The following is a 26,510-nucleotide window of genomic DNA, read 5'->3' on the forward strand; positions in this document are numbered from 1 at the left end:
GGGTGGAGGGGTATAGAGGTATGCCATGGCAGGAGTGAAAATGTATTTTTGGATGTAAAGCATGTTGAAAATATTGCACACAATCTATTCTGTCATTTATATGCTGAAACAAGGGTTTTTTAAAAGTCAGGTATTTTTATGGTACTCAGAAAAATGCCACAATATATTGTGATAGAATTAATAAGAACTAATTGGTGTTATAGGGTGGTATTCCACTTGCTAGGGAACTACATGCTAGCTTTTAAAGGAATTTTTTTATAGTACACTCCTATGCATTTCTACTCAGAAGTAAGCCCCACTGAGCTCACTGAAGTATTGAGTATACTCATTGAGTATTGCAGTACAAATTGTGATAATGGTTATGATGGATTTTATGGTTATTGTAACCATATCCATGTAACCTTATACATTTTCTGTCGATGGATAAGATTATGTATGAACAAAATTGAGATTTTTGCAAAGGCTTTTGGCTATGTCCAATAAAGTTTATCATCTGAGTTTTAAAGGATAGCACGATGGCTTGTACAAACTGGCTGTATTCAACATCGTAACATTAATTCTTCTATTTCATCCTGTGACAACAATCTCTTCTGAACTGCATGAAGGTTATGAGTGGAATACGACATGATATCTGAGCTAGAGGCCGCTTGGTTTCCCCTGCCCTAGAAGACAGTGACTGGGATCAGTCAACAAGATAACCCACACTCAAGGGTTGAGTATGAGATGAGTGTGGGTTGTCATTGAATCATGGGGTGTTGTTGAAACATGGGTTATCATGTTGTCTAAACCCAGCTGAGCTAACAAACCATGGCTGGTTAACCATGAACAGCCCATGAAGTGAACCCATAGTTTGTTGTTGGGTTGTGAACTGTGGGTTGTTCACCAAGGTTTGTTATCATGGCTAGGTTCAGACAATATGATAACCCACATTTCAGCAACAACCCATGGCTCAATGACAACCCACACTCCACCTATATTCCACCCTTGAATGTGGGTTATCATGTTGTCTGAACCCAGCCAGTAGGTGTGCTATTTCTTCATGGAAGAGAATACTTGAAGATAGGGATGTCAGAGAATTCCGCCACGGATCTCGGTAAGGCCGAATACCAGTGCATTTGGCCCCCCGAACTCCGTGGCGGAATGGTCTGCCACCCCCCACTCCCCCGTGGATCCCCCCTGGGATGAGACTTACCTGGGGCGGATGTTCTGGGTGGCGGCGGCGGTGGCGGCTGGTCTTCCAACCGGCTGCCACCGCCACCATTTGCAGTCTGGAGGGTTGTTGTTTTTTTTTACAGGGATGTGATAGGCTGTGTAAAGATTTACGTAGCCTATCATGGCTGGGTAAAAAACAACAACAACCCGCGTACGCAAATGGCGGCGGCTACGGCTGCCACCATTTGCACTCCTTATTTTTGGCTGTCTTAGTCTACATAAATATTTACGTAGACTATGACGGCGAAAATAAAGGGGAACGCAAATAGCGTAGCGGGCGCTATTTGCGTCCCTTTTTGATTCGCCGTTTTAGCCTACGTAAATATTTACGTAGGCTAAAACAGTGAATCAAAAAGGGACGCAAATAGCGCCCACTACACTATTTCCGTTCCCCTTTATTTTTGCCGTCATAGTCTACGTAAATATTTACGTAGACTAAGACGGCCAAAAATAAGGAACAGAAATGGTGGCGGCTGTAGCCACTGCCATTTGCATACGCGGGGTGTGTGTGTTTTTTTTACCCAGAGCCCTCCGCGGCTGGAAATCCGGCTGTGGACGGCTCTGGCCTGGACCTGGCCGGCTGCTCCGCAGAGCTGCCACAGAGCACAGCCGGCCATGGAGGATTCCGGGGGAGAGGAACGGATCGCCTCCCCCCCCCCCCGTTGAGGATTCCGGGGGGAGGGACGGAACACCTCCCCCTCCACCATCAACATAATCCGCAGAAAGGTAAGTGGCTTTCATACATCCCTACTTGAAGAATTCAAATGCAAACTCAGGGAATGTCATTTATGTCCTAGGAGCAAGAAATTCAAAACAGTATCTTTAACATCTATTGTAAAACAGGCTTGATTTGAATTCATGGGGAAAGCACTGGCAAGAACTGGGGACTTTAGCTAGAGGCTGAAGTGCCTCAAGGAGAAGATATTGTTCTGTTGACCAGGCAAGGAAGAAGGCTAAGTGCCTGATATTTATCCTAGGTCTGTCCTGTCTGGAAGCTTCAAACTGCCTGCCAATTTTGGAGGCTGATGTTGCACAATGCTAATTCCTTCTGTGCCTAAAGTGGGCTCTGAAGCAAGAGCACCCACAGCCCTGGGTAGCCCTCCAGGGAAAGTCCCAGGGTTAGATCCACAGTGACACTGGATCAACTGGGAGTGGACTTCCTTGCCCTCTCCTTCCCATAGCAGCTTCTCCAGTGCCCTGAAAATGCTACACAGAGAGTCAGGAGACCCTGCTGAACGGGGTGAAGTGTGTTGTAGGGAGAGGGTAGATCCCCAAAAATTGAGTGGAGGGACCTTCTTTGAGCAGAGGGCTTCCTCTCATGGAAGCTCCCTTCTTCTCCCAGAAGGCAGATCCTGGAGCCAATCTATACTCATAAGTCCTTGACATTACCATAGGTGTTGGTAATAAATTGGAGTATTGGCATACATGTAGCTAGACTCAAGGTCAAAGGCTTTCAATGCTTTCATGTTGTTGTTGCTATCATCATCACCCCTTTATTGATACATTTTTATGTGAAGTACATTTTTATGCCTTAAATTTATTTCCCTAAAATAGGAATGATATATAAATCTCTAGTGGTGATGCAGTTCATTTATTTATTCCATATATTTCTATACTGCTCAATAGCTGAAGTCCTCAGGGTGGTTCACAAAACAAATCTTAAAGCCATAAAATACAAAGGCATTATAAAATATTATATAAAAACCTAAACATTTAACACAGCAGACTGAAACCAAAGTAAGCCAAGAAACCAGAAACCAAAGTAAAAGCCAGCAGCAGTGCAAAGATCAACAGATGCATTAACTAGGGATGCATGGATTTTGTGGAATCTGTTCCATTTATGTTGGGAGGGTTGTCAGGTGCCTTTCGTTGCATTGTCTGCTCACTGATAGAATCAGTTTTTTTCCAGTTTCCCAAACTTACACAAATTCTCACATGTGCAAATCCCCCCCCAAATGTACCCCCCCCCCCGCAAAATGAGCAAATCTCCCCCAAATGTGCATTTTCATTCTTTGGCCTATGGAGGAAATGTACATTTTCAGCCAATGGGGTTTTTTAAATGTATTTTTCTACAATTAAATATGCATACAATTCCAGAAAGTAAAGAAAAAAAATGGTCCGCAAGTCCATGGAATCCATGCCACTCGGGAAAAGCTGGTCAGCTGCAGAATTTGTGGGTTGGATTCAAAGAAATCTGAACTGATTTGATTGTTGCAGATTTCTCCAACATCCCTAGCATTCACATAGTTTTTAAAACCGAAGAATGAAGAAGCCTGGGACAATAGAACGCCTGGTGCAGAAAAGACCACAATGTAAGTGGCAGTGAAGCCTCTCTGGAAAAGCCTTCTCCTTAGTAGCCATCCACCTCGCCTCATTTGGTGGGGGCACTTGGAACAGGGCCTCTGAAGATGATCTTAGGGTTCAGGGATAACCGTCCAGATAGGGTTGGTATGTCAGCCTAAGCTGATATAAGGAGCTCCATGCCACTGACGCTGCCTGTGCCTCCAGTGATAATGCTGGACCCAAGAGCAGCCCCAGACTATGATGAACCTGAGCCATTAGGGCAGGGGTGGGCAACCTGTCCTTTTTTGCACCCCCACCCTTACTGCCTCTGCTGCCATGCTGCTGAATTTGCCCCCAAATTTGGTGGTGTGGTGGCAGCAGCCAGAAAAAAAGCCAGTTTCAATGGTTTGCCACCAAAATTTGATCATGCGGCAGCAAAAAGAGGCTATTCTAAAGCAAAATAGCCCCATTTTCCTGCCACTGCCATGCTGCCAAATTTTGGCAGCCAACTGCCAAACCTGGCTTTTGGAAGGAGGCTTTTTTCCTTGGTGCTGCACCACCAAAGCTTGGCAGTGTGGCAGTGGCAGGGGGCAGTCCCTGTTGTGGTCCGGGATGGGACAGTGTGCCCACCAACCCCTGAAGGTTGTTCACCCCTGCTTTAGGGAGAGTGCAATCCCCTTCAGAATGGGTTGAACACTATTCAACCAGACAGATGAACTGCCCACCAGCAGTACCTTTATTGTGTCCAGACTGTGTTTATTGGCTCTCATCCAGTCCATTACCACACCCGGGCAACGATTCAGAACATACACTGCTTCACCTGGATTTGGTGAAAAGGAGAGAGAGAGCTGAGTGTCAGCCTCAAATTGGTGACACCCCAGGCCACATCTCCAAATAACCTCCCCCAGCAGTTGCCATGACTGCTGTGCAGCATCTGTAGGATGTAGTTGGATACACTTTGGGAGTTCTCTTGAGATGTAAACAAAAATATACATAGAATTTATAATGTCTACATTTCATTCTGAAATTGTTAAAGCCAGATAGCTGACCTCGTTGCTAGGTAGAAGATTTTCTGTCATAAGTACGCAAAACGTTAACAGCATGAACGTGCAATGATTTTTTGCCTCAAGAGTTTGCTTCCACTTACCACAAATGAAAACAAATCAAGGCAGCTGATGGAAGTTATGCTCAAACAGATTTCATTGTATAAATACAACTGGGAATACTCCTGATTATTCACATGCTGAATGTAATAAATACGAAAAAAGTGATGCGGGAGGAAGCAAAGAATGATGACCCATACAAAAAACATGCTTTTCAACTGGGCCCGAAACTCTTGATGTGACCAAATAGATCCTGATAGCTTGTTCACTACCTTTAGAACCATGAAGATTTGCAAGCCCAAAAAGGTGCAAGTTATAGTAAGCACCACACTAATGATAATATAGTTCAATGCTTTCACTGCATCGGATTTGAGCTCCTTGTGAAATCTAAAACATCTCTTGTCGTCATAATTCAAATCTGTAGTATTCCCATACCAAAGGCTTATTACTGGTATCACAGTAACCAAAGCCAGAATCCACACTGCTGTGCTGGTTGCTACAGCATGCAAATTCCGGTAGAATTCCACCTTATCCTTCCACTGAAAGAAAATAAGGCCCCTAATAACCAAAACAATCACATAGAATAGAAAGGTGAGGTACATATGCAAGTGCACCATTATGCTCACACATTTACAAAAGACAGCTCCGAAGATCCATGTATCTGTGCTGTAGTAATACAGCCGAAATGGCACAGTCACAAGAAAGAGACTGTGAATCACCACCAGGTTTATGATCGCTGTTGTAGTCACTGATAATGTATTCATTTTCAGTAACAAAGATGACATTATGATGGCTCCACCCACACCTCCAATAAGCACGATTGTGTATGTTGTGAGCAAAACGGCCTTCCCAATATAGTGGTAAGAGTCTGTTGACGAAGTTGTGTTAAGATTAGGAAGGGTGTCATTCTCTACGGCCATGGTCCTAGAATCTTCCTGTGTCATGACCTGGGGGGGGAAAAGAAGCCAATTCCATTAAGGTTTTCAAAGCATACATCCAGTGGTGTCTGGGTTACTACTCTGTGTGTGCGTGTGTGTGTGTGCGTACACACACAAAGTATTAGAAATGAGTCACTGTGGTTAGCAGAGCTCTATGTGTAGTTTAACATGAAAGCAACCAGAAGAAAAACTGTTACTTTTTGGCCCTCACATGGAAAAAGAATGATCATAATTTCCTGTTTGAATGTAGGGCTAAAGTAAGTTAAGTCATTCAGGGAGCAATCCTACGGCCACTACTCAGCGGCTAGACAGCCATAGGATATCTGGTTTTCCGGGAACCGACCTTCCCGCCCTCCCGTGCTGCCTCACAAGCAGCACGGAATGGCCCCATCCTCCGCGCTCACAAGAGGAGTGTGGAGCGGTCAAAACAGGGCATTCTGGGGCAGGGAAGGTGGAAATGCCAGTACAACACATCCTATGTGTCGTCTGGCAGCCTCCTCCCCCGCTCCACCTTCCCACAGCTAGACAGCCAAAATAGGCTGTCTAGCTATAAATGCAGGGCAGGAGAAGTGTGGTGGGAATGATCCCCTCTGTGTTTCTCCTGCCCTGCATTGGATAAGCGGTTGCCTCCAAGTTCGGGGGCAGCTGCCTATGCTGACTAGGGAATGCTGGGAGTTGTAGGACATTTTTCTGTCTAAACCTGCATAGGATTGCACCCTAAGGTCACAATCTTATGCAGGTTTAGACAGAAAAAAGTACTACAACTCCCAGCATACCCCAGATGAATCACCCACTAACTGTACCTTTGTCTTGTCTGGCCTGAATTTATTGGCTCTCATCCAGTCCATTACCAAACCCAGACACAGATTCAGAACACTGCCAAGAACAGGTAGCTGGGGAATGCTGGGATCTGTAGGGCTTTTTTTCTGTCTAGACATGCATGGGATTGTGCCCTAAGTGAGGAAACTTCTTTATCTCTAGCCTAATACCTTAAAAGCCTTCCTCGATGGATACTCATGGCAATAACATCACATCAAATATGACATTTTGGCAAGATAATGATGACCTAATTGTCTAGAGTCTAAAATAATACAAAGAAAGGTTACCATCATGGGGATGAAGTGGTACATGCAGCTTTTAAAGTGTCTGAATATTACTTTAAGCAGTTGCCTGCTTAATGTAAAATTCTGAGAAATTTACCCCAAATGCAGAAATTATTTTCTCTTCCACTAGCTTCAGGTTAAAAACCTCAGTTTAATATATTTTAGGCAGCTCTCCATGCTGCTTTGAGGTATATTTGGCCATTATTCTTTCCCATCACTGCCTTTAATTTTGCATCCATGCTATGGTGCCTTTGGAAAGCAGTTCCATTTGGAGAAATCTTACATTTAAAAAGGGGCTCGAACCTGCCTGAAAATAACTCCTGGGACTTCAACACAGAGGGGTGACATCCAGAAATTATGCAGGTGAAGCTGGTATGGAGATGAAGTGATAGGAAAAGCTGGGCGTCACTCTTCTATGTTAAAGACACAAGGGAAGGGGCAGAAAAGAAGAAAAGGAGCAGGCCTCAGTTTCAGTTACCATTTCTAGAATGTGGGGTTTCATTCAATTTTATCTAATTTATTTATTTAGAACATTTATTAGCCACCATTCAAGGCAGAAGCCCTCCCAAGGAGGCTTACAGCAATAAAATACATAAAAACGGTTTAAATATTTAAAGCGATATAAACATAAGCACAATAACAGCAACAACAAAAGCCAACAATAAAACCAGCAACAACAATGGCAGTAACATTCAAAGGGGACCAACACCATCATTCCAAGTATATTCATGTAAAAGCTGGTTCCAGTTATTTCCCAATGAACAAACCATTGTGAACAAACCATGGGTTGTTGACAATGCACAAAATGGGTTATTTTGTTGTTGCCATTGTTAAGAAATTGGGAGTCAGAAATCCTGGCTAATTTACTTCAAAATCACAGAGAGGTCCCGATCTGTCTTCTGCCTACTCTTGATTTATATTGTCTCATTCAACCTTTCTAGTACAACCAGCTTAGGGCACAATCCTATGGCCACCAGACAGTGCCTAGATGGCAATAGGATTTTTTGGTTTCTGGGAACCAAGCTCAGAGCCAGCTCATTTCCCAGAAACCTCACTCCCTGCCCCCTCTCCCACCACCTCATAGGCAGTGCCATTTGTCCCTGGCTCTGCACTCAGAAGAGCAGTGCGGAGAGGGTGAAAAAAAGGTGTTCCCAGAGGCGGGAAGTGGAGGAGACCACGGAAACATTCTTACGACTCGTCCTGTGTGCTGTCTGGCCTCCCCCCCTGCTCTGACATGCCCCAGCTAGACAGCCAAAATCAGCTGTCTAGCACAAATGCAGGGTGGACGGAGTGCAGATGAGAGGATCCCCTCCATGCACCCCCCACCCCCCATTGGATAATCAGCCACCTCTGAGTTCGGAGGTGGCCATCCCCATAAGATTGCAGCCTTAGAGCCCAAACTAATGCAATGCTATATGTGTCATTGCTAATCATATCAGGGTTTTAAAAAAATTATTTTAAATAGGTGCAGAGGAGGGAGTGGTTTTCACCAGGACTGCTGTGCATGGGGGAGTTGGGGGATTTTGAAATTAGAAGTTGTGCAGAAAAGATACTAGATTTTGGGGAAACATTTGGAAGTTAACATTGGGAAAGAGGATGGGACTCATGGTGTTATCATTGCCACACAAGATGTGCAGCTCAGCCCTTTGCATGGCTATGGGGAGGGAAGTCCCAATGAATTCCATGAGACTTATTCCCAGCCAGGTAGGCATGCATAGGACAAATTTTGTGGACTGCAAATACTAGATCAGCTGCAGATTTAGAATGAGATGTTCATTTCTTTTGCTCCAGCATCTCCTCTGTTTTGCTTATTTTCAGAAACCAAGTTCAGAAGTCCAGAAAGAAAATGCTGGTCCTAACTTAGATTTGTCTTAGTTGCCTCACAGTCCTTTACCTGAATTTTCTTTTGTGATGGATAATCATAGCCTCAGAATGCTTTTCAGCAACCTCCTGCAGCTCTCATGCTGCTTCCAATCTTTCTCGTTTGGCTCTAGCTCGATCTATTTTCAAAGACTGAGCACTGAAAAATGTAGTTTCCTCCTGGCCAGACGTTTCACCTACAATTACCAGGAAAAATATTAGATAACTGAAGTAAAAGCTGGATCTCAAAAGTGGGGGTGGGAGGACAATTAATCATATAAACATTTGCTTTCACCACAAACAGCATGAACATTACAACCACTTTCAGTATTTTCACATATCAATGGTATCAGTATTTGCAGTTTTTTCAGCCCCCTTCAGGCTGAAAAATGAAATTTTTCATGAAATTTTTACATGAAATTTCTATGGCATTATTGTGGCCATTCAGTGGGACTTCCCAGTGACAGTATAACCTGTGATGACACTTCTTGTAAGTTAAATGTTTGGAGAGTACCTTGAGGTGTGACACAAGGAGGAGAGACAAGGGGGTGGGGAAGTGATCTCAGAAGCTCATAACCACAAGTAATCCCTTGTAATGTGTGTGTGTGTGTGTGTGTGCACGTGCGCGCGTGCGCGCGTGTAGTTCAGTGTGGATGTCTTCTCAGCAGGCCTTTGCAGTTATCCACCTCAAACTGTTTTTCTCTCTCCTTAAATCCTCAAATAACTATCTGAAGAAAAACCTTAGCAACAGTGTAGGATGTAAAAATATTTTGAGGGGGGAACATTGTACCCAGCTTCAGGGGCTATGTGAGGTGTACTAACCATATTCTTTCAAGGTACAGTGATTATCTCCAACAAAGGTATACACACACATTTACTCACAAAGAGGTCTTCATATTCAAAATCATACACTGATAGCCACATCCACAATACAAAATGGGGTAAATTGATTTTACAGAGTGCCAACTTTTCAATATGCCTTTGTGGCTGTGGTGTGTGACTGCAGCTTTGGGGCATGCAAAGCCACCAATAAAGACAAAGTTGATGCTGAAAAGGAAGCTGAAAGGTTACCAACCCATAATGTCCTACCACTTTCCATATTATTGCCCTAATCTGTGTAATGAGTTCTGCACATGTGTATCAGATGTAATCTGAGCACCCATTGGAACACACCTCCTAATGTGGATGCTACCTATCCTCTTAATTACATGGGACTGAATCCAGATGTAGTCATACTTACAGTAGACCCAATGAAATAAATAGGACTTTAGTCCTGACTAACTTAAGTCCCATTAATTTCAATGGGGCTGCTTTAAGTATGACAGAGGGTGCAACCCTATGGGGATAGATGGCTGCCTCTGAACTCGGAGGTTTATCCAATGGAGGGCTGGCAGAGCATGGAGGGTCCGCCCTGCAATTGTGGCTAGATGGCTGGAACAGCTTGGATGGAAGGGGAGAGGCAGGACAGCGCATAGGAAGCATCGTATTGGTGCTTCCGCTGTCCCCTCCCCGCCCCCAGGAATGCCCCCTTTCTCCCCTCTCTGCGCTGCTCTTCTGAACATGGAGCCAGGGATGAACTGTGCCGCCTACAAGGTAGCAGAGGTGGGGGTGGGGAGGTGGTTTTATGGGAATCAAACTTGAAGCACTGGCTCTGAGGTCAGTTCCAGAAAACCAAAAAATCCTATCGCTGTCTAGCTGCTGTCTAGTGGCCATAGGATTGCGCCCTAAATCTGGATCCAATCCTTTGAATGGAATGAGCATTCAGATGTGTGTTTCAATGTGCACCCCAGTCCACATTCTGGTGCAACGAGAGCTAGACTGGGGCATATAAATGATATACCAAAGAATATAAGCACTGGCAACTATAGACTTCAACCTCTCTTAAAACATTTCCTTATAACTGCAGTGCCTGTTCTGCAGAATGTGAGGTTATCCAACCATTCATGGTTATGTGTCCACACCCACACTTCTTTTCTTTCTTTCTTTTTAAGGGAAACTACAAAGAACATCAAGTTATACATTATAGACCTTTAAAAAAAAAACCTGTAGTGACATATATAAACAATGGCTTGGATCTGAAGAGGCCCATCTACTCAGGGAAAGGCTGTTTGTGACCTGGTGGAAGTGCCCTCAGTTAGAAAAGTGACCTCCAACCTAGGGAAGTTCTTCCATTTGTCCAAGCTCTTATACAAGATCTTTTTGTGGCCCATTGGCAGTTTTGTGGCCCATTGGCTGAATCCTATATCTTCATCATTCACCGTGTTGCCTGTACTTTAATGCAACTCCCAGGACATTAGAATGATACACTGCAAATGCAAGAAGGCTTCCTCCAGCCAGTTAAGAATTTATTGAACAGCATGTCCTCTTTCTGTTCATAGTTCTTTGGATCCAAGCCTATGATCTTCCTCCAGCCCCCAACTACAAATGTTGGATGTATTGTAATTGCTATCTGTTGGTTAAACAAACAAATCTTTAAAATGCAAGCACTTCCCACAACCCCAGGGGGAAAAGCTTCTTAAATTTAGATCAAAATAACTATGAGTATTGAAATCCCTTCAAATATTGCTGATGCTTGAAATGGTAAAAACCCACCTTTTCAGACTACTAAGAAAGACCAGCTATAACCAAGGGCATTATATAGCCACTTTTACCCATCAGACTCCATAGTTCAGGGTATTGCATTACCACTTGAAGTCACTAACTATGTTATGTTGCTCCCTCTAATAGCAAACGTGGAGGTTTTCTACATGAGGCTGTTAATCTGCCGCATCTACTTCTCGTTTTATCGCAGAAGTGAGATCTGAACACTACACTGGGAGTGTTTCCTTTCCTGCTGTTCTGCTACATAACCTCTAGGTGGCACTGTGATATAGCACAATAGCGCAAATACACAAGAAGAAATGGTGCTTTCTTTTGCTTTCACAGTTAAATGCCACATTTTCTCTGCTTTAATAAAGCTTGCTGAAAGTGCTGGTTAGACACAGAAAATGGAGGGTCATGATGTTGTCCTCTAAACAACCATGAGTAGGAAATGATGAACACACAATAAATGCCTCATGTAGAAAAGCCCTCAGACAGTGAGTGTCAACAGAAATGGAGCCCAAACACAGCCACTAAGAAACAAAAGGTAGGGATTATCATGCTCAGGGGCATCACAAGGTTTGCAGAAGTACAAAAATTATGTTTACAAGGGGCCATCCCTCCCAAAAGTCCAATGAGGACTGAATTATTGGGGTTGCACAACATGCTAACCCACACTCAGTGGCTGAGTGTGGATTGTTGTTGAACCATGGGTTGTTTGTTGAACCATGTGTTAGCATGTTGTCTGAACTCAGGACATTTTCTGCAGGGTGGCTTGTTAACCATTCAGTGTGGCTTATTTTCCTTGAACAAGCCACATTGAGAGCCCATGATTTGTTGTTGGGTGGTTCAGGGTGGTTCACAAGCCACACTGCATGCTTAACAAGCCACCTTATGGAAAATGCGCTGTGTTCAGACAACGCAATAACCCACGGTTCAACAACCCATGATTCAACAGCAACCACACCCAACTACTAAGTGTGGGTTAGCACGTTGTGTGAACAGCCCCATTGGGTTGGATCCAGATCTGCTTTCCATTGATGGAAGGGCTCAACTCACAGAAAGTGCCTCTGCTCGATTTTCAGGGATCTCCCCCACCCCACTACAGCTCCCCCTTTCAGCAGGGTCCCCAGTCTTCTGTGTAGCATTGTGTGGAGCTGGAGGGGCTGCTGTGGGAAGAGAGGTTGGGGAAACTCCCTTCAGCCTGCCCAGGTGCATGTGCCAAAAACTGGATTCAGCATAGTGAGGCTATTTAACATAGTGCATATGTCTGTAAGGTCAGAAGCCTTTTTGTCTGTTTTGCTTTAGTTTTGTCTGTGAGCAAATAGCTTCTCTCAAAGCCTCTTTCCAGTAAAGAACATTGAAACTAAAAGGATGTGTGCGATGATTTCTACATGGATACCATCTTATATGATAACACCCTTTTATTTAATATTGCTTTTACAAGTATGTGTCACAATGCCATGGATTTTGAGGGGAACAGCTGAATAGCAGAAAAGTAAGAAGAATGACAACAGATCAAAAGACAGGTTAGTGTGTAACTATTGGTTGGTATGCATCTAGCTGATGTTAACACATTTGCACGTGGCTTGAAATTGCCAAACTATTCCAGAAGACATGCAGAGGGAGAAGGAAGGAAGGAAGGAAGGAAGGAAGGAAGGAAGGAAGAAAGAAAGAAAGAAAGAAAGGGAGGTGCAATCAGAAATAATTATGGCCCATACCAAGGGGCCTTATTCTGCAGAAATGCCACTTATCATCCATCTCAAGAGAACCTCAGTTCTATAAGCATTCATACATGACCAACACTCCCAGCATGTTAACTCCACCTTTGCTACATAGTCATCTGAATTGCCTTGGGTAATAGCAGGCCACAGCAGACACCAGTCAGCTACAAACTACTGCTATTGGCATATGAATATAGGAAACTGCCAGCTGGGGTTGATGGGAGTTGAAGTCCAAAATATCTGGAGCACACCAGGGTGGGGAAGGCCACTTTAGAACAGGACTGGGCAGGAGGTAGTTCTCCATATATTTTGGGCTTCAACTCCCAGAAGGCCCTGCCAGTGTGGCCAATGGTTATTAATTCTGGGAGTTGAGGTCCAAAACATCAGGAGATCTACTTTCTACCCACTCCTGCTTTAGCGTGACCAAAATGAAAATCATGAAATGTGCTATATTTTCCTCTCTAGAAGGAAACCTTACAAGACTCTCGACAATGTCTGCACACTTGGATTTTAGAGACAAGCAACCATCTTGTGGTTGAATACATGCACACACACACACACACACACACACACACATATGCATTCTAAATTGACATTTAAGCTTAGCTTCAGAGTATCTGAGTACACTGAACCATCTGCATTGAATGCATCTGCATTGAACCCCAGTGACCTTGATGGTGATATTTTCAGAAGTGATGTTTATTTTTAATAACAGCACATTTCAAACTGGCTGTCACCAGCTTAATATTATCGCTTCCTGCAGATTTTTTGCTGGCTCATATCTATCAAGCATTACTAGATTTTCTCAGCAGACAATGCTTTTCATCAAGCATCTGGTACAGCAGTTGGTGTTATTAAAAAAAAAAAAAAACCTGATCTGATTGTGACACAATCATCCAGGAAAGAGTGATTGACAAGCATGAAGATTCGCAGTTGCTAAGGATACCGCTAGAACATTCCCAATCAATTAAGCAAATCCTACTTTGCTTGCCCTTTCTTGGCTATAAACCAGGGGTGCCGTGTATGTGTTGTATGCATCTTCTCATTGGGCTAGATCAGACTAAGGCTCAAATCCTATGTGCACCTACCTAGGACTAAGCCCCATTGAACATAGTGGAGCTTAGTTGTGAGCAAACATGCATAAGAATGTGCTATTGGTTGGACTTCGCTTCCATTGAAATCAATGGAACTTAATTCTGGACTAACTTTTCCCATTGGCTTCAACGGGAGCTAAGTACAACTAACTTGTTTGGATCCAACTAATTCCCATTCAGTGGATAATACTTACTTGTCAACTGCAAGCTGGTGCCCAAGGAAATATTTTCCAATGTTAAACATTGCAATGAAAGTCCATGCCATTTCCTGTGTGCCTCCTACCCCATCCTAGTTTCACTACCTCCTGCCTTTATCCTTTACTCACTATTGCTCTCACCACTAGGTTCTGCTGTTTAGGGTGGCCAGATGCAAAGGTGTGCAGGGCTCCTGCACCTTGAACAGTTTTCATTCTGTACAGCTATTAAATGTGCAGGAGCCCTGTCCACGTTTTCCATCTGGCTACCCTACTGCTGCCATTAGCAAGGCAACTGCAGGACATGGTCTGTTTTCAGCCACCTCCTGATAGAATAATGGCCTGGTTTCCACTGAACTTGGTAGCCAACAGCCAACCAGGTTGCAGTAGGAGGTGCAGGCTTCTAGAAGGCTACTGGGCAGGTACTATGCTGGGGCCTTTCAAACTGGCCCATGGGACAAGCTCCTCCTCCAGTTTAATTAATAGGATATCTCTGGTTTACAAAGACACATGCGGCAGTCATAGACACTTTGAGCATTATTCTGTTGAACATCATGGCTCCCTTATGCATATTTACTTGGAAGTAAGTCCCACTGTGATCAGTGGTGGGACAGTGTTTAGTATTGCAGACTTACAGTGGAATCTTATCCATGTCTGCTCAAACGTAAGTTCCATTGAGTTCAATGAGACCTACTCCCAGGTATTGTGCATACAGAATTGCAGCCTTAGTGTAGCTTCATTGGTAACACATCAGAGACTCTGATGCTATATGTCCTTGCTCCTAGGACATCTCAAGCATTCCAATCAGGGCCAGCATCAAGCTTAGGCATGGTTGGGCACCTGCCAAGGGCCCATGCCCCAGCAGGGGCCCACTGGTGACAGCCCCATGGAGTTCTCCTCTTCACTATTGCAACCTGCTTGTTCACCTGCTTCTTGCTCTGGCCCAGGCAACGGGGGTGGTAAGAAGGAAGAACCGTAGATGCTACTGCCTGCTTGCTCCCTGGCTGTCCACCTATCAAGCATGCAAGTGGTAAGGACGAGGAGAAAGAGGACGAGGAGCAGTAGCAGCTGGTGGCAGTGGCAGTGAGAGGGTAGGCTCACAGAGGGGGTCCGTTGAGGGTGTCTTGCCCAAAGGGCCTTCAAAAACCCAGAGCCAGCACTGATTTCAATACATAGTAGCAATCTTAGAAACATTTCTAGATGAACGTGTATACTTTACAATAGCGACCTGAGTCCCAAACACCCCTTTTCAAAGTTGATATAAATCCATGTATAAATCCAAATTTCTAATTTAAGATGGTTCAATAAACTAGACCAAATCAATCAATAATTGCTTTAAACCCTACTTTTCATTCAGAGGGGCTAATCAGCTATCTAATATAGTGATCCAACTTACTTTCCAAGACTTGAAATATATGCTCGTATCGTACCCATTTTACTGGCATATACAGTCACTATCTCACAACTATGGAACACAATGCTGGTGTGACTGTACAAAGTCCTGACCTATGGCATTGCTCTTGGGTTGCTGTGCCAACAAAAGCCGCTATTGAACAACCCTGCTTTAAGAGAAGGATGTGGAAATAGAAGGTGCTATGAAGAAAGGTTTTCTTTTCAGATTCCTTTTAGAAACAACAAGCAGGACCTAGAACAAAATGTTGAAGTGCAACCTCCATCCCAAAAGGAGTGCTCCTGTTCAGAGTTCCAGGCAGCTGCTCCCTCCAGGCAGGCATTCCTCTCTTCTCCACTCCTGACCTGTGTTTCATTTTTCTTTTTCAACTTCAGCCTACATTCCTTGGCTGCTGAGCATGCTCAGTCATCATTGGGTTGTTTTTGTGGATGTGGCTTTTGGCCCCTTTAGATTTAAAAAATAACTGTACTTCTGCAAATATCAGGGTTCCTCGAATATGTTGATCCCTCTCTCGAATTTCTCATTGGCCCATTTTGGCTACAATTGTGTTGGCACTCACCACCTGAGCTTGTTTTTAGAAGGAGGGATAATCAAATGTAAGGAATGGGGGTGGGGGAGGAATGAATGTCAGAAGAGCAATTGCTATGTATTGCATTCAAAAGGTTTTTTCATGTGTAATAGGCTTATCTACTTCAGGAAAGCTTAAGAATGCATCATTAAACAAGCACTGTAAAGATGACACTACTCCATTAGTAACAAATTATTAGGCATATAAGCCTGGTATGAATCCTATTAAATATTGAGTTCTGTGTCTTGAGTTAATAGGATATGTTGGGTTAAGCTCCAGAATGCAGAATTTGAGGATTTCCTGCACTGAGAAGCCAGTTTTGTCAACAAGGATCTCACTAAGAATGTCTTCTTAAACAGGAGAATATATGTCACATGTATGTGCAGGTATGGATTGGAAATATATTTTACAGCCCTCACATTCCCCCTTCAAGGAAAGCATTTATAGCCATTCACCTGCAGTTCATTCCAACTGTCTACTTGGAAGGGAGGTTTAGTAATATTGCCTTCAATTACCATCCGTGGGTCAGGAAAAGGAGAGGATATTACTCATGATCTATTACATTGTCCTCTCTATAAACTACCAGGGTGCAGGTTTCTTGCAAAATATCTTTCACTCTTTCGCAAATAGTTGTAGAACAGCTTTATATCTTCTCTCAGGCACTAATCTGTCTATTACCACAAGGGTGGCAAAATTTGTACTGGCAGTAAAGAAAATCTGTGCTTAGTATTTTAAAACAAATTAGGGCACAATCCTATGGGGATTGTGGGATTTGTAACTTGGAGGCGACTGCCTATCCAATGCATTTGTGGCTAGACAGCTGATTTCGGCTGTCTAACCCCAGGAAGGCGGAGGAGGCTGCCAGACGACACATAGGATGTCTCGTACCAGCATTTCCGCCTTCCCTGCCCTGGAACACCACTGGAAAACCCCATTTTGGCCGCTCCACGCTCCTCTTCCGAGTGCGGAGCATGGAGTCATTCCGCGCTGCCTGTGAGGCTGTGCGGAAGGGGGTGAAAGTCGGTTCTCCGGAAACTGGCCTTGGAGTGCGGGCTGTGAGGTCAGTTCCCAACAACCCACATATTCCACAGCCATCTAGCTGCTGACTAGCACCATAGGATTGCTAGTCTGTATATCTTCATACCAATTAGTTTTTGCTCTTTGTATTATAATTATCTGTTTTTATGCTTATTTTAATATATCCTCTCATAGAGAGACAGATGTTTTGATCCAGACTTAGTCACGTTTTAGAGTGCAACGGGTGGAATCCAACGGGGCACTTATGCCCCTGCCGATTCCCTTGAGTCACACAGATTCTGGTGCACAAGAGTTGGGTTCTGCCAGTTCTGAGCAGGACCCACTGCTCACGCAACAGAGATTCAGCACTTCCCAGAGGAAGCCCTAAAACAAGCGGAAATGCTCATTTATCGATTGCGACAGCTGCTCTGCTGACCTGCCCCATTCCAGAAATGAGTGTTTTCATTTGTTTCCGGTTGCCCTTGAAGCGCTAAATCTTCCTTCCGCAAGTGGTGGGTGCCGTTTGCAGACCGAAATTGGTGGGTGCGGCATTCCCGCCCGTGGTCCCACCTATCCCCTACCTCCACTTGTGAAAATGAGAAAGAAACCCCTCAGGAAACGCCTGCTTTCACTCTGGGACAGGTGTGCCCACTGTCCCACAAGCTTCAGCCCCTTCACTCTCTCTGGGTTCCAGAGAAACTCAGTATGCTCAGTTGGTCCTCTCAGCCCACTACAGGAGAAGTAACCAGGAAACGGATATGATAAAGACAGCACAAAGTCAAACAACATGTGGGAATGTGGATTTCTAAAAACAAATAAAGATGTATTTAAAACATGAAAAATTATGTTATTATTATTAATCAATGCTTGTTCCTAACTGCCCTACTTACTCTGTCATCCTAAAATCCCACAGCGGGGCCTAAGAAAATCGGTGGAGGTGTAAACACCCCGTTGGATTCTGCCCAATATACATGCCTCCTAGAAGTAAGGCCCATTGAGTTCAATGGTACTTACTTCCAAATGAGTAGATATAGGATTGCAGTCTTAGTTCCATTTAAATCTATGGGACAAGTTAGCCAATAGAGCTAAAGTGTGGCTAGTTTAGTTTGGATCCAGCCCATTGTGTATGCGCACATGTGTGTAGAATTCAAGGCACCATAAATGGGATTTCCAGGTCATCTCCCATCCAGGCACTGACCAAAACCAGACCACAAACAGGTTTATTGATCACTTTAACACTGATAATATTTTTCTAAGCCTTCTGGATGGTCTGCGTGTATTAGGTGCACAGCATTATTCAAGCTCTGGGGTCTCCAACCAGGCACCTGGGAGTGCCACTGCACCTGCAAGACCAGACTGAAGGACCCACCAAGCTATTTTCCCCCTCTGCAAGCGAATGGAGTGATTCCTCATTAACTTGAAAGCGGGGGAGTCCTCCATGCTTAAAAATGGCTGGAGGGTATGTTTGAAGCCCACCCCCCACCAAGGATCCTTGAGGCAACATGGTCCTTGATTGGGGGGGGTGAACTTTGCCCCCCTCTCCAGCTGATGTTCCAGCTGATGAATTGGCTGGAGGGGAATAGAAGCCCACACCCTGCCATGGACCCCTGTGGCAACAGGGCCTTTGGCAGAGCAGGGGCTTCTACCCCTCCAGGCAATTCTCAGCAGGGCTGATAATAATAATAATAATATTATTATTATTATTATTATTGAGAGAATGCTTCTCCCTTCTTACAATTAAGTGACGATTGGTTTGTTCACGAATCTTTGTAGCACAAACGGACTAAACTCAGTTAGTTGTTTATTGATTAATCAAATACCTGTTGTGCATGTCTGTGAATCTTGTGTCTTGTGTGTATGACCACACAAACTGTCAAGCTACTCTCTGATACAGTTGCGGGCGGCTTCCCCTTTTCCAATAATAGCATATGCAAGCAGTTGGCAGTATACTAACAAACAGTTTGAAGTATATTTATCACCTTTTAAAAATTCATTCAGGTTGTGAAGTGTAAGAAAAAAGAGTTTGGCTATAATCTTATATGCACTTACCTGGGAGTACGTCCCATTAAACTCAGTGGGACTTATGTCTGAGTAGACAAGTGGAGGATTGTGCTGTTAGTCATACATAGAGTGGGCCCATGGAAATTAATGGGACTTAAGTTAGTCATTTATTTCAATGGGTCTACTCTAAGCATGACTAAGTTGGGATCCAACCCATTGGAAATATGTTTTAACATTAACTTTCCAGATCATTAATAGAGAGGGTGTTGTTCTGTCCAGGTTGCACACTGGCAACAAGCCTCTTATCCATAAACACCTTTTGAGGGGTGAGAAATCACCAGCAAACGACAACAACTAGTTTTTAACCTTTCATCCTGTTTTACTCATTTATTTTATGCTTCACACAGGATATGTCAGACCCTTGTGCAGAATAAAACAGACACAGAAGACAAGCATACAAAGGCTAAAACTGAGTGTGAAGCTTTGAATGGCTAAACACACTTAGGAGCCTCTGCACAACCGGGAACAGTGACAAGGCAACAATGAGCTCTCAGAGTTACTAAAATGGGTATATCTACAGATATCTGGAAATCCACCTAGGAAATATTTGGCTTTTGAATATATGTAGCAGAAACATAACTTCACAGATGAATGACAGATCATAACAACATCTCTTCCTCGTCTAATTCCTTTTAGCTCCCTTTCTCTTTCTCACTTTCCCTCTAATACTGGAGAGGTAACTCAGCTGCCTCACTGGAATTGGAGGAGTAAAGCTCAGCAACTTCAACGTGAATAATTCAGCGTTGCTTACTAGTTATTCCAGCTCTCTCTTTTATGTGTTTAAGATTAGGAGCTGCCCTTCCTTTCTGAAAGGAACTGTCCCTCTGTCAATAACCTACTTGACTTTCAAATTTCAGTTCCTCAATGTACATTTTATTCTGAAACATTTTAATAGGTTTTGTGTGTTGCTTTTTATATCTGGCAAGACATGCTACAGTACCAATGCTAAACACAATTTAAAGTGCTTACCTGGCATGCATGATTCTGAAAAATGCAGATATGTCACGGAGAGTAAAAAAGAACAATCCAATAAGTGAAAGATCAAGAGCTGTATGATCAAGTGCTCTTTTAGTTGTTCCTTAAATGTCGCGAGAACCACAAAACCACAAAGAATTCACACCCATAGTCTGTGTCTGATCTCACCAACACTTAATTAAAATGTCCACTTCTTCCATAACAGACTTCTAGTAAACATAATGCAGCATAAATTGTTTGTAACATACTGGTGCATTAAAAAAAAAGCTTAGGCCACAGCGCTGGCCTTACCATTTGGCAGAATGAGGAAGCTTCGTTAGTGTAGTAAAGATAATGCAGCATAAATTGTCTGTAACATACCGGTTCATTAAAAAAAAAAAAAGAAAAGCTTAGGCCACAGTGCTGGCCCTACCATTTGGCAGAATGAGGAAGCTTCATTAGTGTAGTAAACATAACGCAGCATAAATTGTTTGTAATATACTGGTGCATTAAAAAAAAAAGAAGTTTAGGCTACAGCCCCGGCCCTACCATTTGGCGGAGTGAGGCAGCTTTGTTATGTAGGTGACTGTAGGTATAATGAAAGGGAACAAATCCTAGTACTTAGTCTGCTGTCTTAGATTTCAGTTCTTTGCTGATGTTTCCCAGAACCACTTCCCTCCATGCATCAGCTTACAGAACACTTTAGTTATACTAGCTTTACAGAGCCTCACAGGCCTGACCATAATGCTAAGATGCCCAAAATGTTCATTGTGGCTTTAGAGACCCTCAGCATAATGGTAACAACGCCTGTGGCAAATACTTGTAGATGTTATTTATTTATTGTATTTATTGCTGCTTGTTTCTTATTAGCATTCATACCTTGCTTTTGTAAAGTTATCTATAAAGCAAAATTGGAGCCACCTTAAAACATTTTGAAGCAGCAGCAGATACTTCTTTTAAAAGCAATAATCCAGGAGGTTCAGGTGGAACAGAACTGTCTTTGCTGCTTGCCTGAGAACAAGCAGCAAGGGAGCAAGGCACACCTCTCTTGGGAGGCTGCGCCAAATTCTCAATGCCATAACCCAAAGCCCTATCTCTGGTGCCTATCATATATCTGATGGCAGAGAGATCTAGAAAAGGATCTCAGAAATGGAATAAAGCTGTGAGGTAGATTCATATAGTGGGGAGACGATTCTTAAGGCACTTTGGTCCCATGCCACTTAGGGGCAGGAATCTCTTTCAGCCTGAAGGCGGAATCCAATTCTGGAAGAGCTCTCCAGGGCTGTATTCCAGTGGTGGGTAGGGCAGAAGGCAACAGGGGCAGGGCTGAAAGCAAAAAGGGTGTGGCCAAAAGTACCAAAAAAAGCCACCATGTTGTAGCTTAAAGCTCTTCCTGACAGAAACTAACCCTCAGGAGAGATACTTCAACCTTTTAGAATGGGGAAAAAACTGCACTAAAGCTTGGAAACATCAAATATGAGGAGAGGGGGTGAGGGCAGGGGAAGGGATGGGGCCATCTGGGGAACCTCAGAGGGTTGGATTGAGACCCCAGGAGGGCCAGGTTTGGCCCTTGGGCCTGAGATTCCCCACCCCTGCCTTAGGGCTTTAAAAGCCAGAACCAGTACCTTAAATTGAGCCCGGAAACAAGTTGAGACCCTTTTTATCCAGAAAGGGCAACACCTGAGGCAGAGGCTGAATGAAAGGCAATGGAGTGCTAGCATCAGGGTGGAATCTACATGTCAACGGTTTCTGAAATGTTTCCTGGTTATTTCCAGATTTTCACGAAATTGCTTTGGTCCATCAGCAGCACATGAAGCAAGAAAAGCAGAGCATACACTACGTAAAAACCCACTTTCACAGGTCAGGCAGCACTTGACGCTCCCATGCTTTGGGGTTGGGTGGGCAGAGCAGAACGGAATGTCATCAACCCGGGAGGTGTTGCTCAGCAAATGAGAGAGGCTTGTTCCCCGCCCCTGTCCACATTCCCCTGCTCAGGGAAATTAAGCCCTCACAGTTTATGCCACACCTTTCCCCACTCATCCACCACTGGGATATTTTGAAAGGTTAACACAGTGGTACTGCAATAATGTGAATGGGTAAAACAGCACTACTGCAATATTATGAATGGGTAAAACAGTGCTACTGTGGTACTGTGAATGGGGAATCGAGCTGGCTGGGCTTGGCTCGCTGCTGCAGTCCAGCAATGCTCACCCAGCTCAGATTTGGGCCGCCTTCCTCCCATCCCATCTGTTCAACCCATAAGCTGAGTGAAATTGACATGCAGCAGGCTGCCCAATCGAGGGAAGCTATCATGGGGGGGGGCAGGAAGGGGGCATGGGCAGCTGGCTCTCTGCAGCAACATGCCCCAATGCAGTGAGCTCCCTCCTGCTCCTCCCTGCACCATCATTGCCTTCCCTCCTTTTTGTCCCAGCCTCTCCCAGAGGCTTTCTGATTACACTCCAGCCTTTCCTTCCTTTGCAGCCACCTGTTGCTCCCTCTCCAAGGAAGGCCAGAGATAGAACTCCACACTGGAGCAGCCAAGAGAGCCAGGGCCTGCAGAAGCCACCACCACCGGGGAAGAGGCATGCCTGCTGCTGCTGGGCCTGCTGCTGCCGCCACTGCCACCACCACCACCACCACCACCAGGCCTTCCCTGTGGTCTTCTGCCTGGCAGACCACCAGCCCCTGCAGGACCAGGCCCCCAGGTACCGAGCCAGCTGTGCTGCTCCATCTGCCCCTCCCTGGAGGGGCTACATAAGCTGGCTGGCTGAGGTGGCCTGGGAGAGCCAGGGCCTGCAGGAGAAGCCGCCACCACCACCGGGGAAGAGGCGTGCCGCCTGCTGCTGCTGCTGCTGCTGCTGCTGCTGCCGCCGCCGCCGCCGCCACCACCACCACCGCCACCGCCACCGCCACCACCACCAGGCCTTCCCTGTGGACTCCTGCCTGGCATTATTTTTAAGGGGATTTTTAATTGGGGTTTTTTTTGTTTGTTTTTTTGTTTTTTTTCTGGGGGATTTTGTTGTGTTTTTAGGGGTGGGTAGCCTGCCTGATAGGCGGGAGCAAGGGGGCATGTGTCCACCTGATGGAGGCAGTGGGGGGAATGTTGGGGGCCAGAACATACCGAATCTGGGCGGCAGGTGCTGGCAGAGCGCTAGGGGCAGGCCATGCCAGGTAAGGGGAACAAGGGAGAGATGTGTAATATCTGTCCCCTGCTCTGGGCCTGTCCAGAGCCAAAGGATGGTTGGGGGAGGCGTGACCCCATCTTCTGGCCTTTGTTTGCTGCTCTGCAATGCCAGGTCTGTTACCCAGAAAACCTCCCTCATCCATGACATGATCCTGGATGAGGGTGCAGGCCTGGCATGTATTACGGAGACCTGGCTGGCCGAGGCTGCTGCTCCAACCCTTGCAGCCATGTGTCCAGCTGGATTTTCATATGCACAGCAGCCGAGGGCTGGGGATCGGGGAGGGGGAGTGGCTGTTATCTACCGGGAGTCCTTGGTCTTCACCAGACCCCCTCTCCAGGAGACCAAGGTTGCTGAGTGCAGGTACTGGAGGTTGGGCCCGAAGGGCAGTCTGGGGATTCTGCTCGTGTACCGTCCACCCCGCTGCACGACTGACTCCCTGGCCGAGGTGCTTGAGGTGGTCTCTGATGTGTGTGTACAGTCCCCTAACTTACTGGTGTTGGGGGACTTCAACGTACATTCGGAGGCCATCCTCACAGAAGCACCTCGGGACTTCATGGAGACCATGGCCTCCTGGGAGCTGCACCATATTCTAACTGGGCCCACCCATGTAGCCGGTCATGCACTAGACTTTGTGTTTGTTTCTGGAGAAGCGGGGAGTGATCTGGAAGTCAGGGGTATATCCACCACCCCCTTGTCATGGTCAGATCACTATCTGGTGACATTGGACTTCTCGGTTCCACAACCCCTCCACAGGGGTGGAGGACCCATTAAAATGGTCCGCCCCAGGCGTCTTATGGATCCAAATGGATTCCTGAACGCGCTTGGGGATTCTCTGGGGCACGCCAACGGCCACTCGGTCGAGACCCTGGTGGGTGGCTGGAATGCTGCAATCACTGGGGCATTAGATCAGGTGGCTCCGAAATGCCCTCTCCCCCTGAACAGGGCTCGGACTGCACCATGGTTCAATCCGCGGTTACGACCTCTGAAACAGGAGGTGAGACGGCTAGAGCACCGATGGCGGAAGTCTCACTCCAAAGACGATCAGACACGGGCTAGAGCTGTATCTTCAGCCTATCATGTGGCGGTGAAGGCAGCAAAAAAGGAATATTATGCTGCCTCTATCGCATCTGCAGAGTGCTGTCCCAGGAGGCTGTTCCAAGTGGTCCGGAGCCTGGTCGGTCCTGTGGCTCCTGAACCACTGGAGCATTCTAAGGCCTCCTGTGAGGCCTTGGCAAGGCACTTTGCAGATAAAATTGATCAGATTAGGTGTGTTACTCTGCATGCTGTGGATACAGTTAGTGAGCAAGAGGCGGCCTGTGGCAAACCGGTTTTGTGGGATCGGTTCCAGCTTCTTCCTCCTGATGAAGTGGACAAGGTGCTTTCATCTGTACAGCCGACCACCTGCTTACTTGATCCTTGCCCATCTTGGCTCATTATGGGCTGCAGAGAGAGACTGGGTGAGGGGATCAGGGCGGTGGTGAACACCTCCCTTGAGGAGGGAGTGATGCCATCAGCCCTCAAGGAGGCAGTGATAAGACCACTCTTAAAGAAGCCCTCCTTGGATCCTCAAGTTCTGAACAACTTTCGCCCAGTCTCAAATCTGCCAATTTGGGGCAAGGTGATTGAGCGGGTGGTGGTGGTGCAGTTGAAGGCACACTTGGAAGAAACTGATTATCTAGACCCATTTCAGTCAGGCTTCAGGCTTGGGCATGGGACAGAAACAGCCTTGGTCGCCTTGGTAGATGATATGAGGAGGGCTCTGGATAGGGGTGAATGCTCCTTCCTTGTTCTCCTCGACCTCTCAGTGGCTTTTGATACCGTTGACCACGGTATCCTCCTGGACCACCTGGAGGGGTTGGGCATTGGAGACACCGTATTGCGGTGGTTCCGGTCCTTCCTCTCCGACAGGTACCAGAGGGTAGCACTGGGACAGGAGGTTTCGGACCCGTGGCCACTTACTTGTGGGGTGCCACAGGGTTCCATCCTCTCCCCGATGCTATTTAACATCTATGTGAAGCCGCTTGGGGCTATCATCAGGAGATTTGGGGTGCAGTGTCATCAATATGCGTATGACACGCAGCTCTACCTCTCATTCAAATCTTCACCAAGGTTGGCCGTAGAATCCCTGTCCAAATGTCTGGAGACGGTGAGTGGCTGGATGGGGAGGAATAAGCTGAAGCTGATCCCTGACAAGATCGAGGTACTTTTGGTGGGAGACAAGAGGAGGCTGGGGGATGTTGACCTGGTGTTGAATGGGGTATGGCTACCCTTGAAAGACCAGGTCCGCAGCCTGGGGGTCATTTTGGATCCCAGCTGTCCATGGAGGCTCAGATGTCAGCTGTGAGCCAGACAGCACTGTATCAACTCCATCTGATACAGCGGCTGCGCCCCTTCCTTCCCGACCATCTGCTCCCATCGGTAGTACATGCCCTGGTCTCCTCTCATTTAGACTACTGTAATACGCTCTATGTGGGGTTACCCTTGAAGACGGTTCGGAAGCTGCAGCTGGTACAGAATGCGGCGGCTCGCCTGATTATAAGGCAGCCGCCGGCGAGATCACATCGCTCCAGTGCTGAAGGAGTTGCACTGGTTACCAGTTGTTTTCTGGGCCAAATTCAAGGTGTTGGTTTTGACCTTTAAAACCCTATATGGTTCCGGCCCAGCCTATCTTAAGGAGCGCCTCCAGCAGCACCAGACAGGCCGCTAACAAGATCAGCCTCGGATGGCCTTCTCTCTGTCCCGTCAGCCAGGACAGCTAGACTGGTGGGGACGAGGAAGAGGGCCTTTTCTGTGGTGGCCCCCACTTTGTGGAACTCCCTCCCTAGGGAACTCTGTCATGCCCCCTCTTTAATGAACTTCCGTCGTGCATTAAAAACATGGTTGTTCAGGCAGGCATTTGGGGTGGGTTAGGGTATTTTAGAAAATGTTTTTATGGTAGAATTTTATTGTTTTAAACTGTTTTATTGTATGTTGTACATCGCCCAGAGTGGCCAGATGGGCGATTAATAAATTTAATAATAAATAAATAAAGAGCTCGTCACCTTCGCTGCTGTGGTCCAGGAAAAGAGAGAGCCTCCCCCCACCCACTGCTTGCCTCTCCCTGCTGCAATATTGTGAATGGTGAAAACAAAGCTACTGTGATATTGTGAAAGCTACTGTGATATTGTGAATGGGTTAAAGAAGAGCTACTAAGATATTGTGAATGGAATGATTAAAGGAGGGC

At 45.7% G+C, this 26,510-nt stretch overlaps 2 protein-coding genes across 4 annotated transcripts in view; both read right to left on the minus strand.

Moving 5' to 3' along the window:
* Window positions 1-4,319, minus strand: part of NME8 (NME/NM23 family member 8) — a 55,621-nt gene extending 51,302 nt beyond the window's left edge. Inside the window, exon 1 of the mRNA XM_084857855.1 lies at window positions 4,230-4,319. The gene's annotated coding sequence lies outside the window, so the exon portion shown is untranslated. The remainder of the gene's footprint in view (window positions 1-4,229) is intronic.
* Window positions 2,788-20,408, minus strand: GPR141 (G protein-coupled receptor 141). 3 transcript variants are annotated; one of them, XM_084857860.1, is made up of 4 exons: window positions 20,118-20,408; window positions 8,534-8,696; window positions 6,943-7,052; window positions 2,788-5,545 (listed from the first exon to the last, which is right to left on the minus strand). In XM_084857860.1, the coding sequence occupies exons 3-4, from the start codon at window positions 6,985-6,987 to the stop codon at window positions 4,589-4,591; spliced, it is 1,002 nt and encodes a 333-aa protein (XP_084713986.1). In that variant the 5' UTR covers window positions 6,988-7,052; window positions 8,534-8,696; window positions 20,118-20,408; the 3' UTR covers window positions 2,788-4,588. The 3 variants fall into 3 exon arrangements, with proteins under 3 accessions (XP_084713986.1, XP_084713988.1, XP_084713987.1); XM_084857862.1 differs by having other exon boundaries at window positions 6,923-7,052; XM_084857861.1 differs by lacking the exon at window positions 6,943-7,052.
* Window positions 20,409-26,510: the final 6,102 nt, after the last annotated feature.

The sequence above is a fragment of the Heloderma suspectum genome, chromosome 5 (assembly GCF_057233095.1).
Source record: "Heloderma suspectum isolate Gila_16-S chromosome 5, 16-S_ref, whole genome shotgun sequence".
Lineage (NCBI taxonomy): Eukaryota > Metazoa > Chordata > Lepidosauria > Squamata > Helodermatidae > Heloderma > Heloderma suspectum.

Bases quoted from the DNA above. Each gene is read 5' to 3' on its own strand.
- GPR141 (XM_084857860.1), bottom strand. From the start codon at position 6,987: ATGTCACCCCTCTGTGTTGAAGTCCCAGGAGTTATTTTCAGGCAG. The intron at 5,546-6,942 runs GTTCGAGCCCCT...TTCCCCCCCCAG, and splicing joins CAGGAGTTATTTTCAGGCAG to GTCATGACACAGGAAGATTC.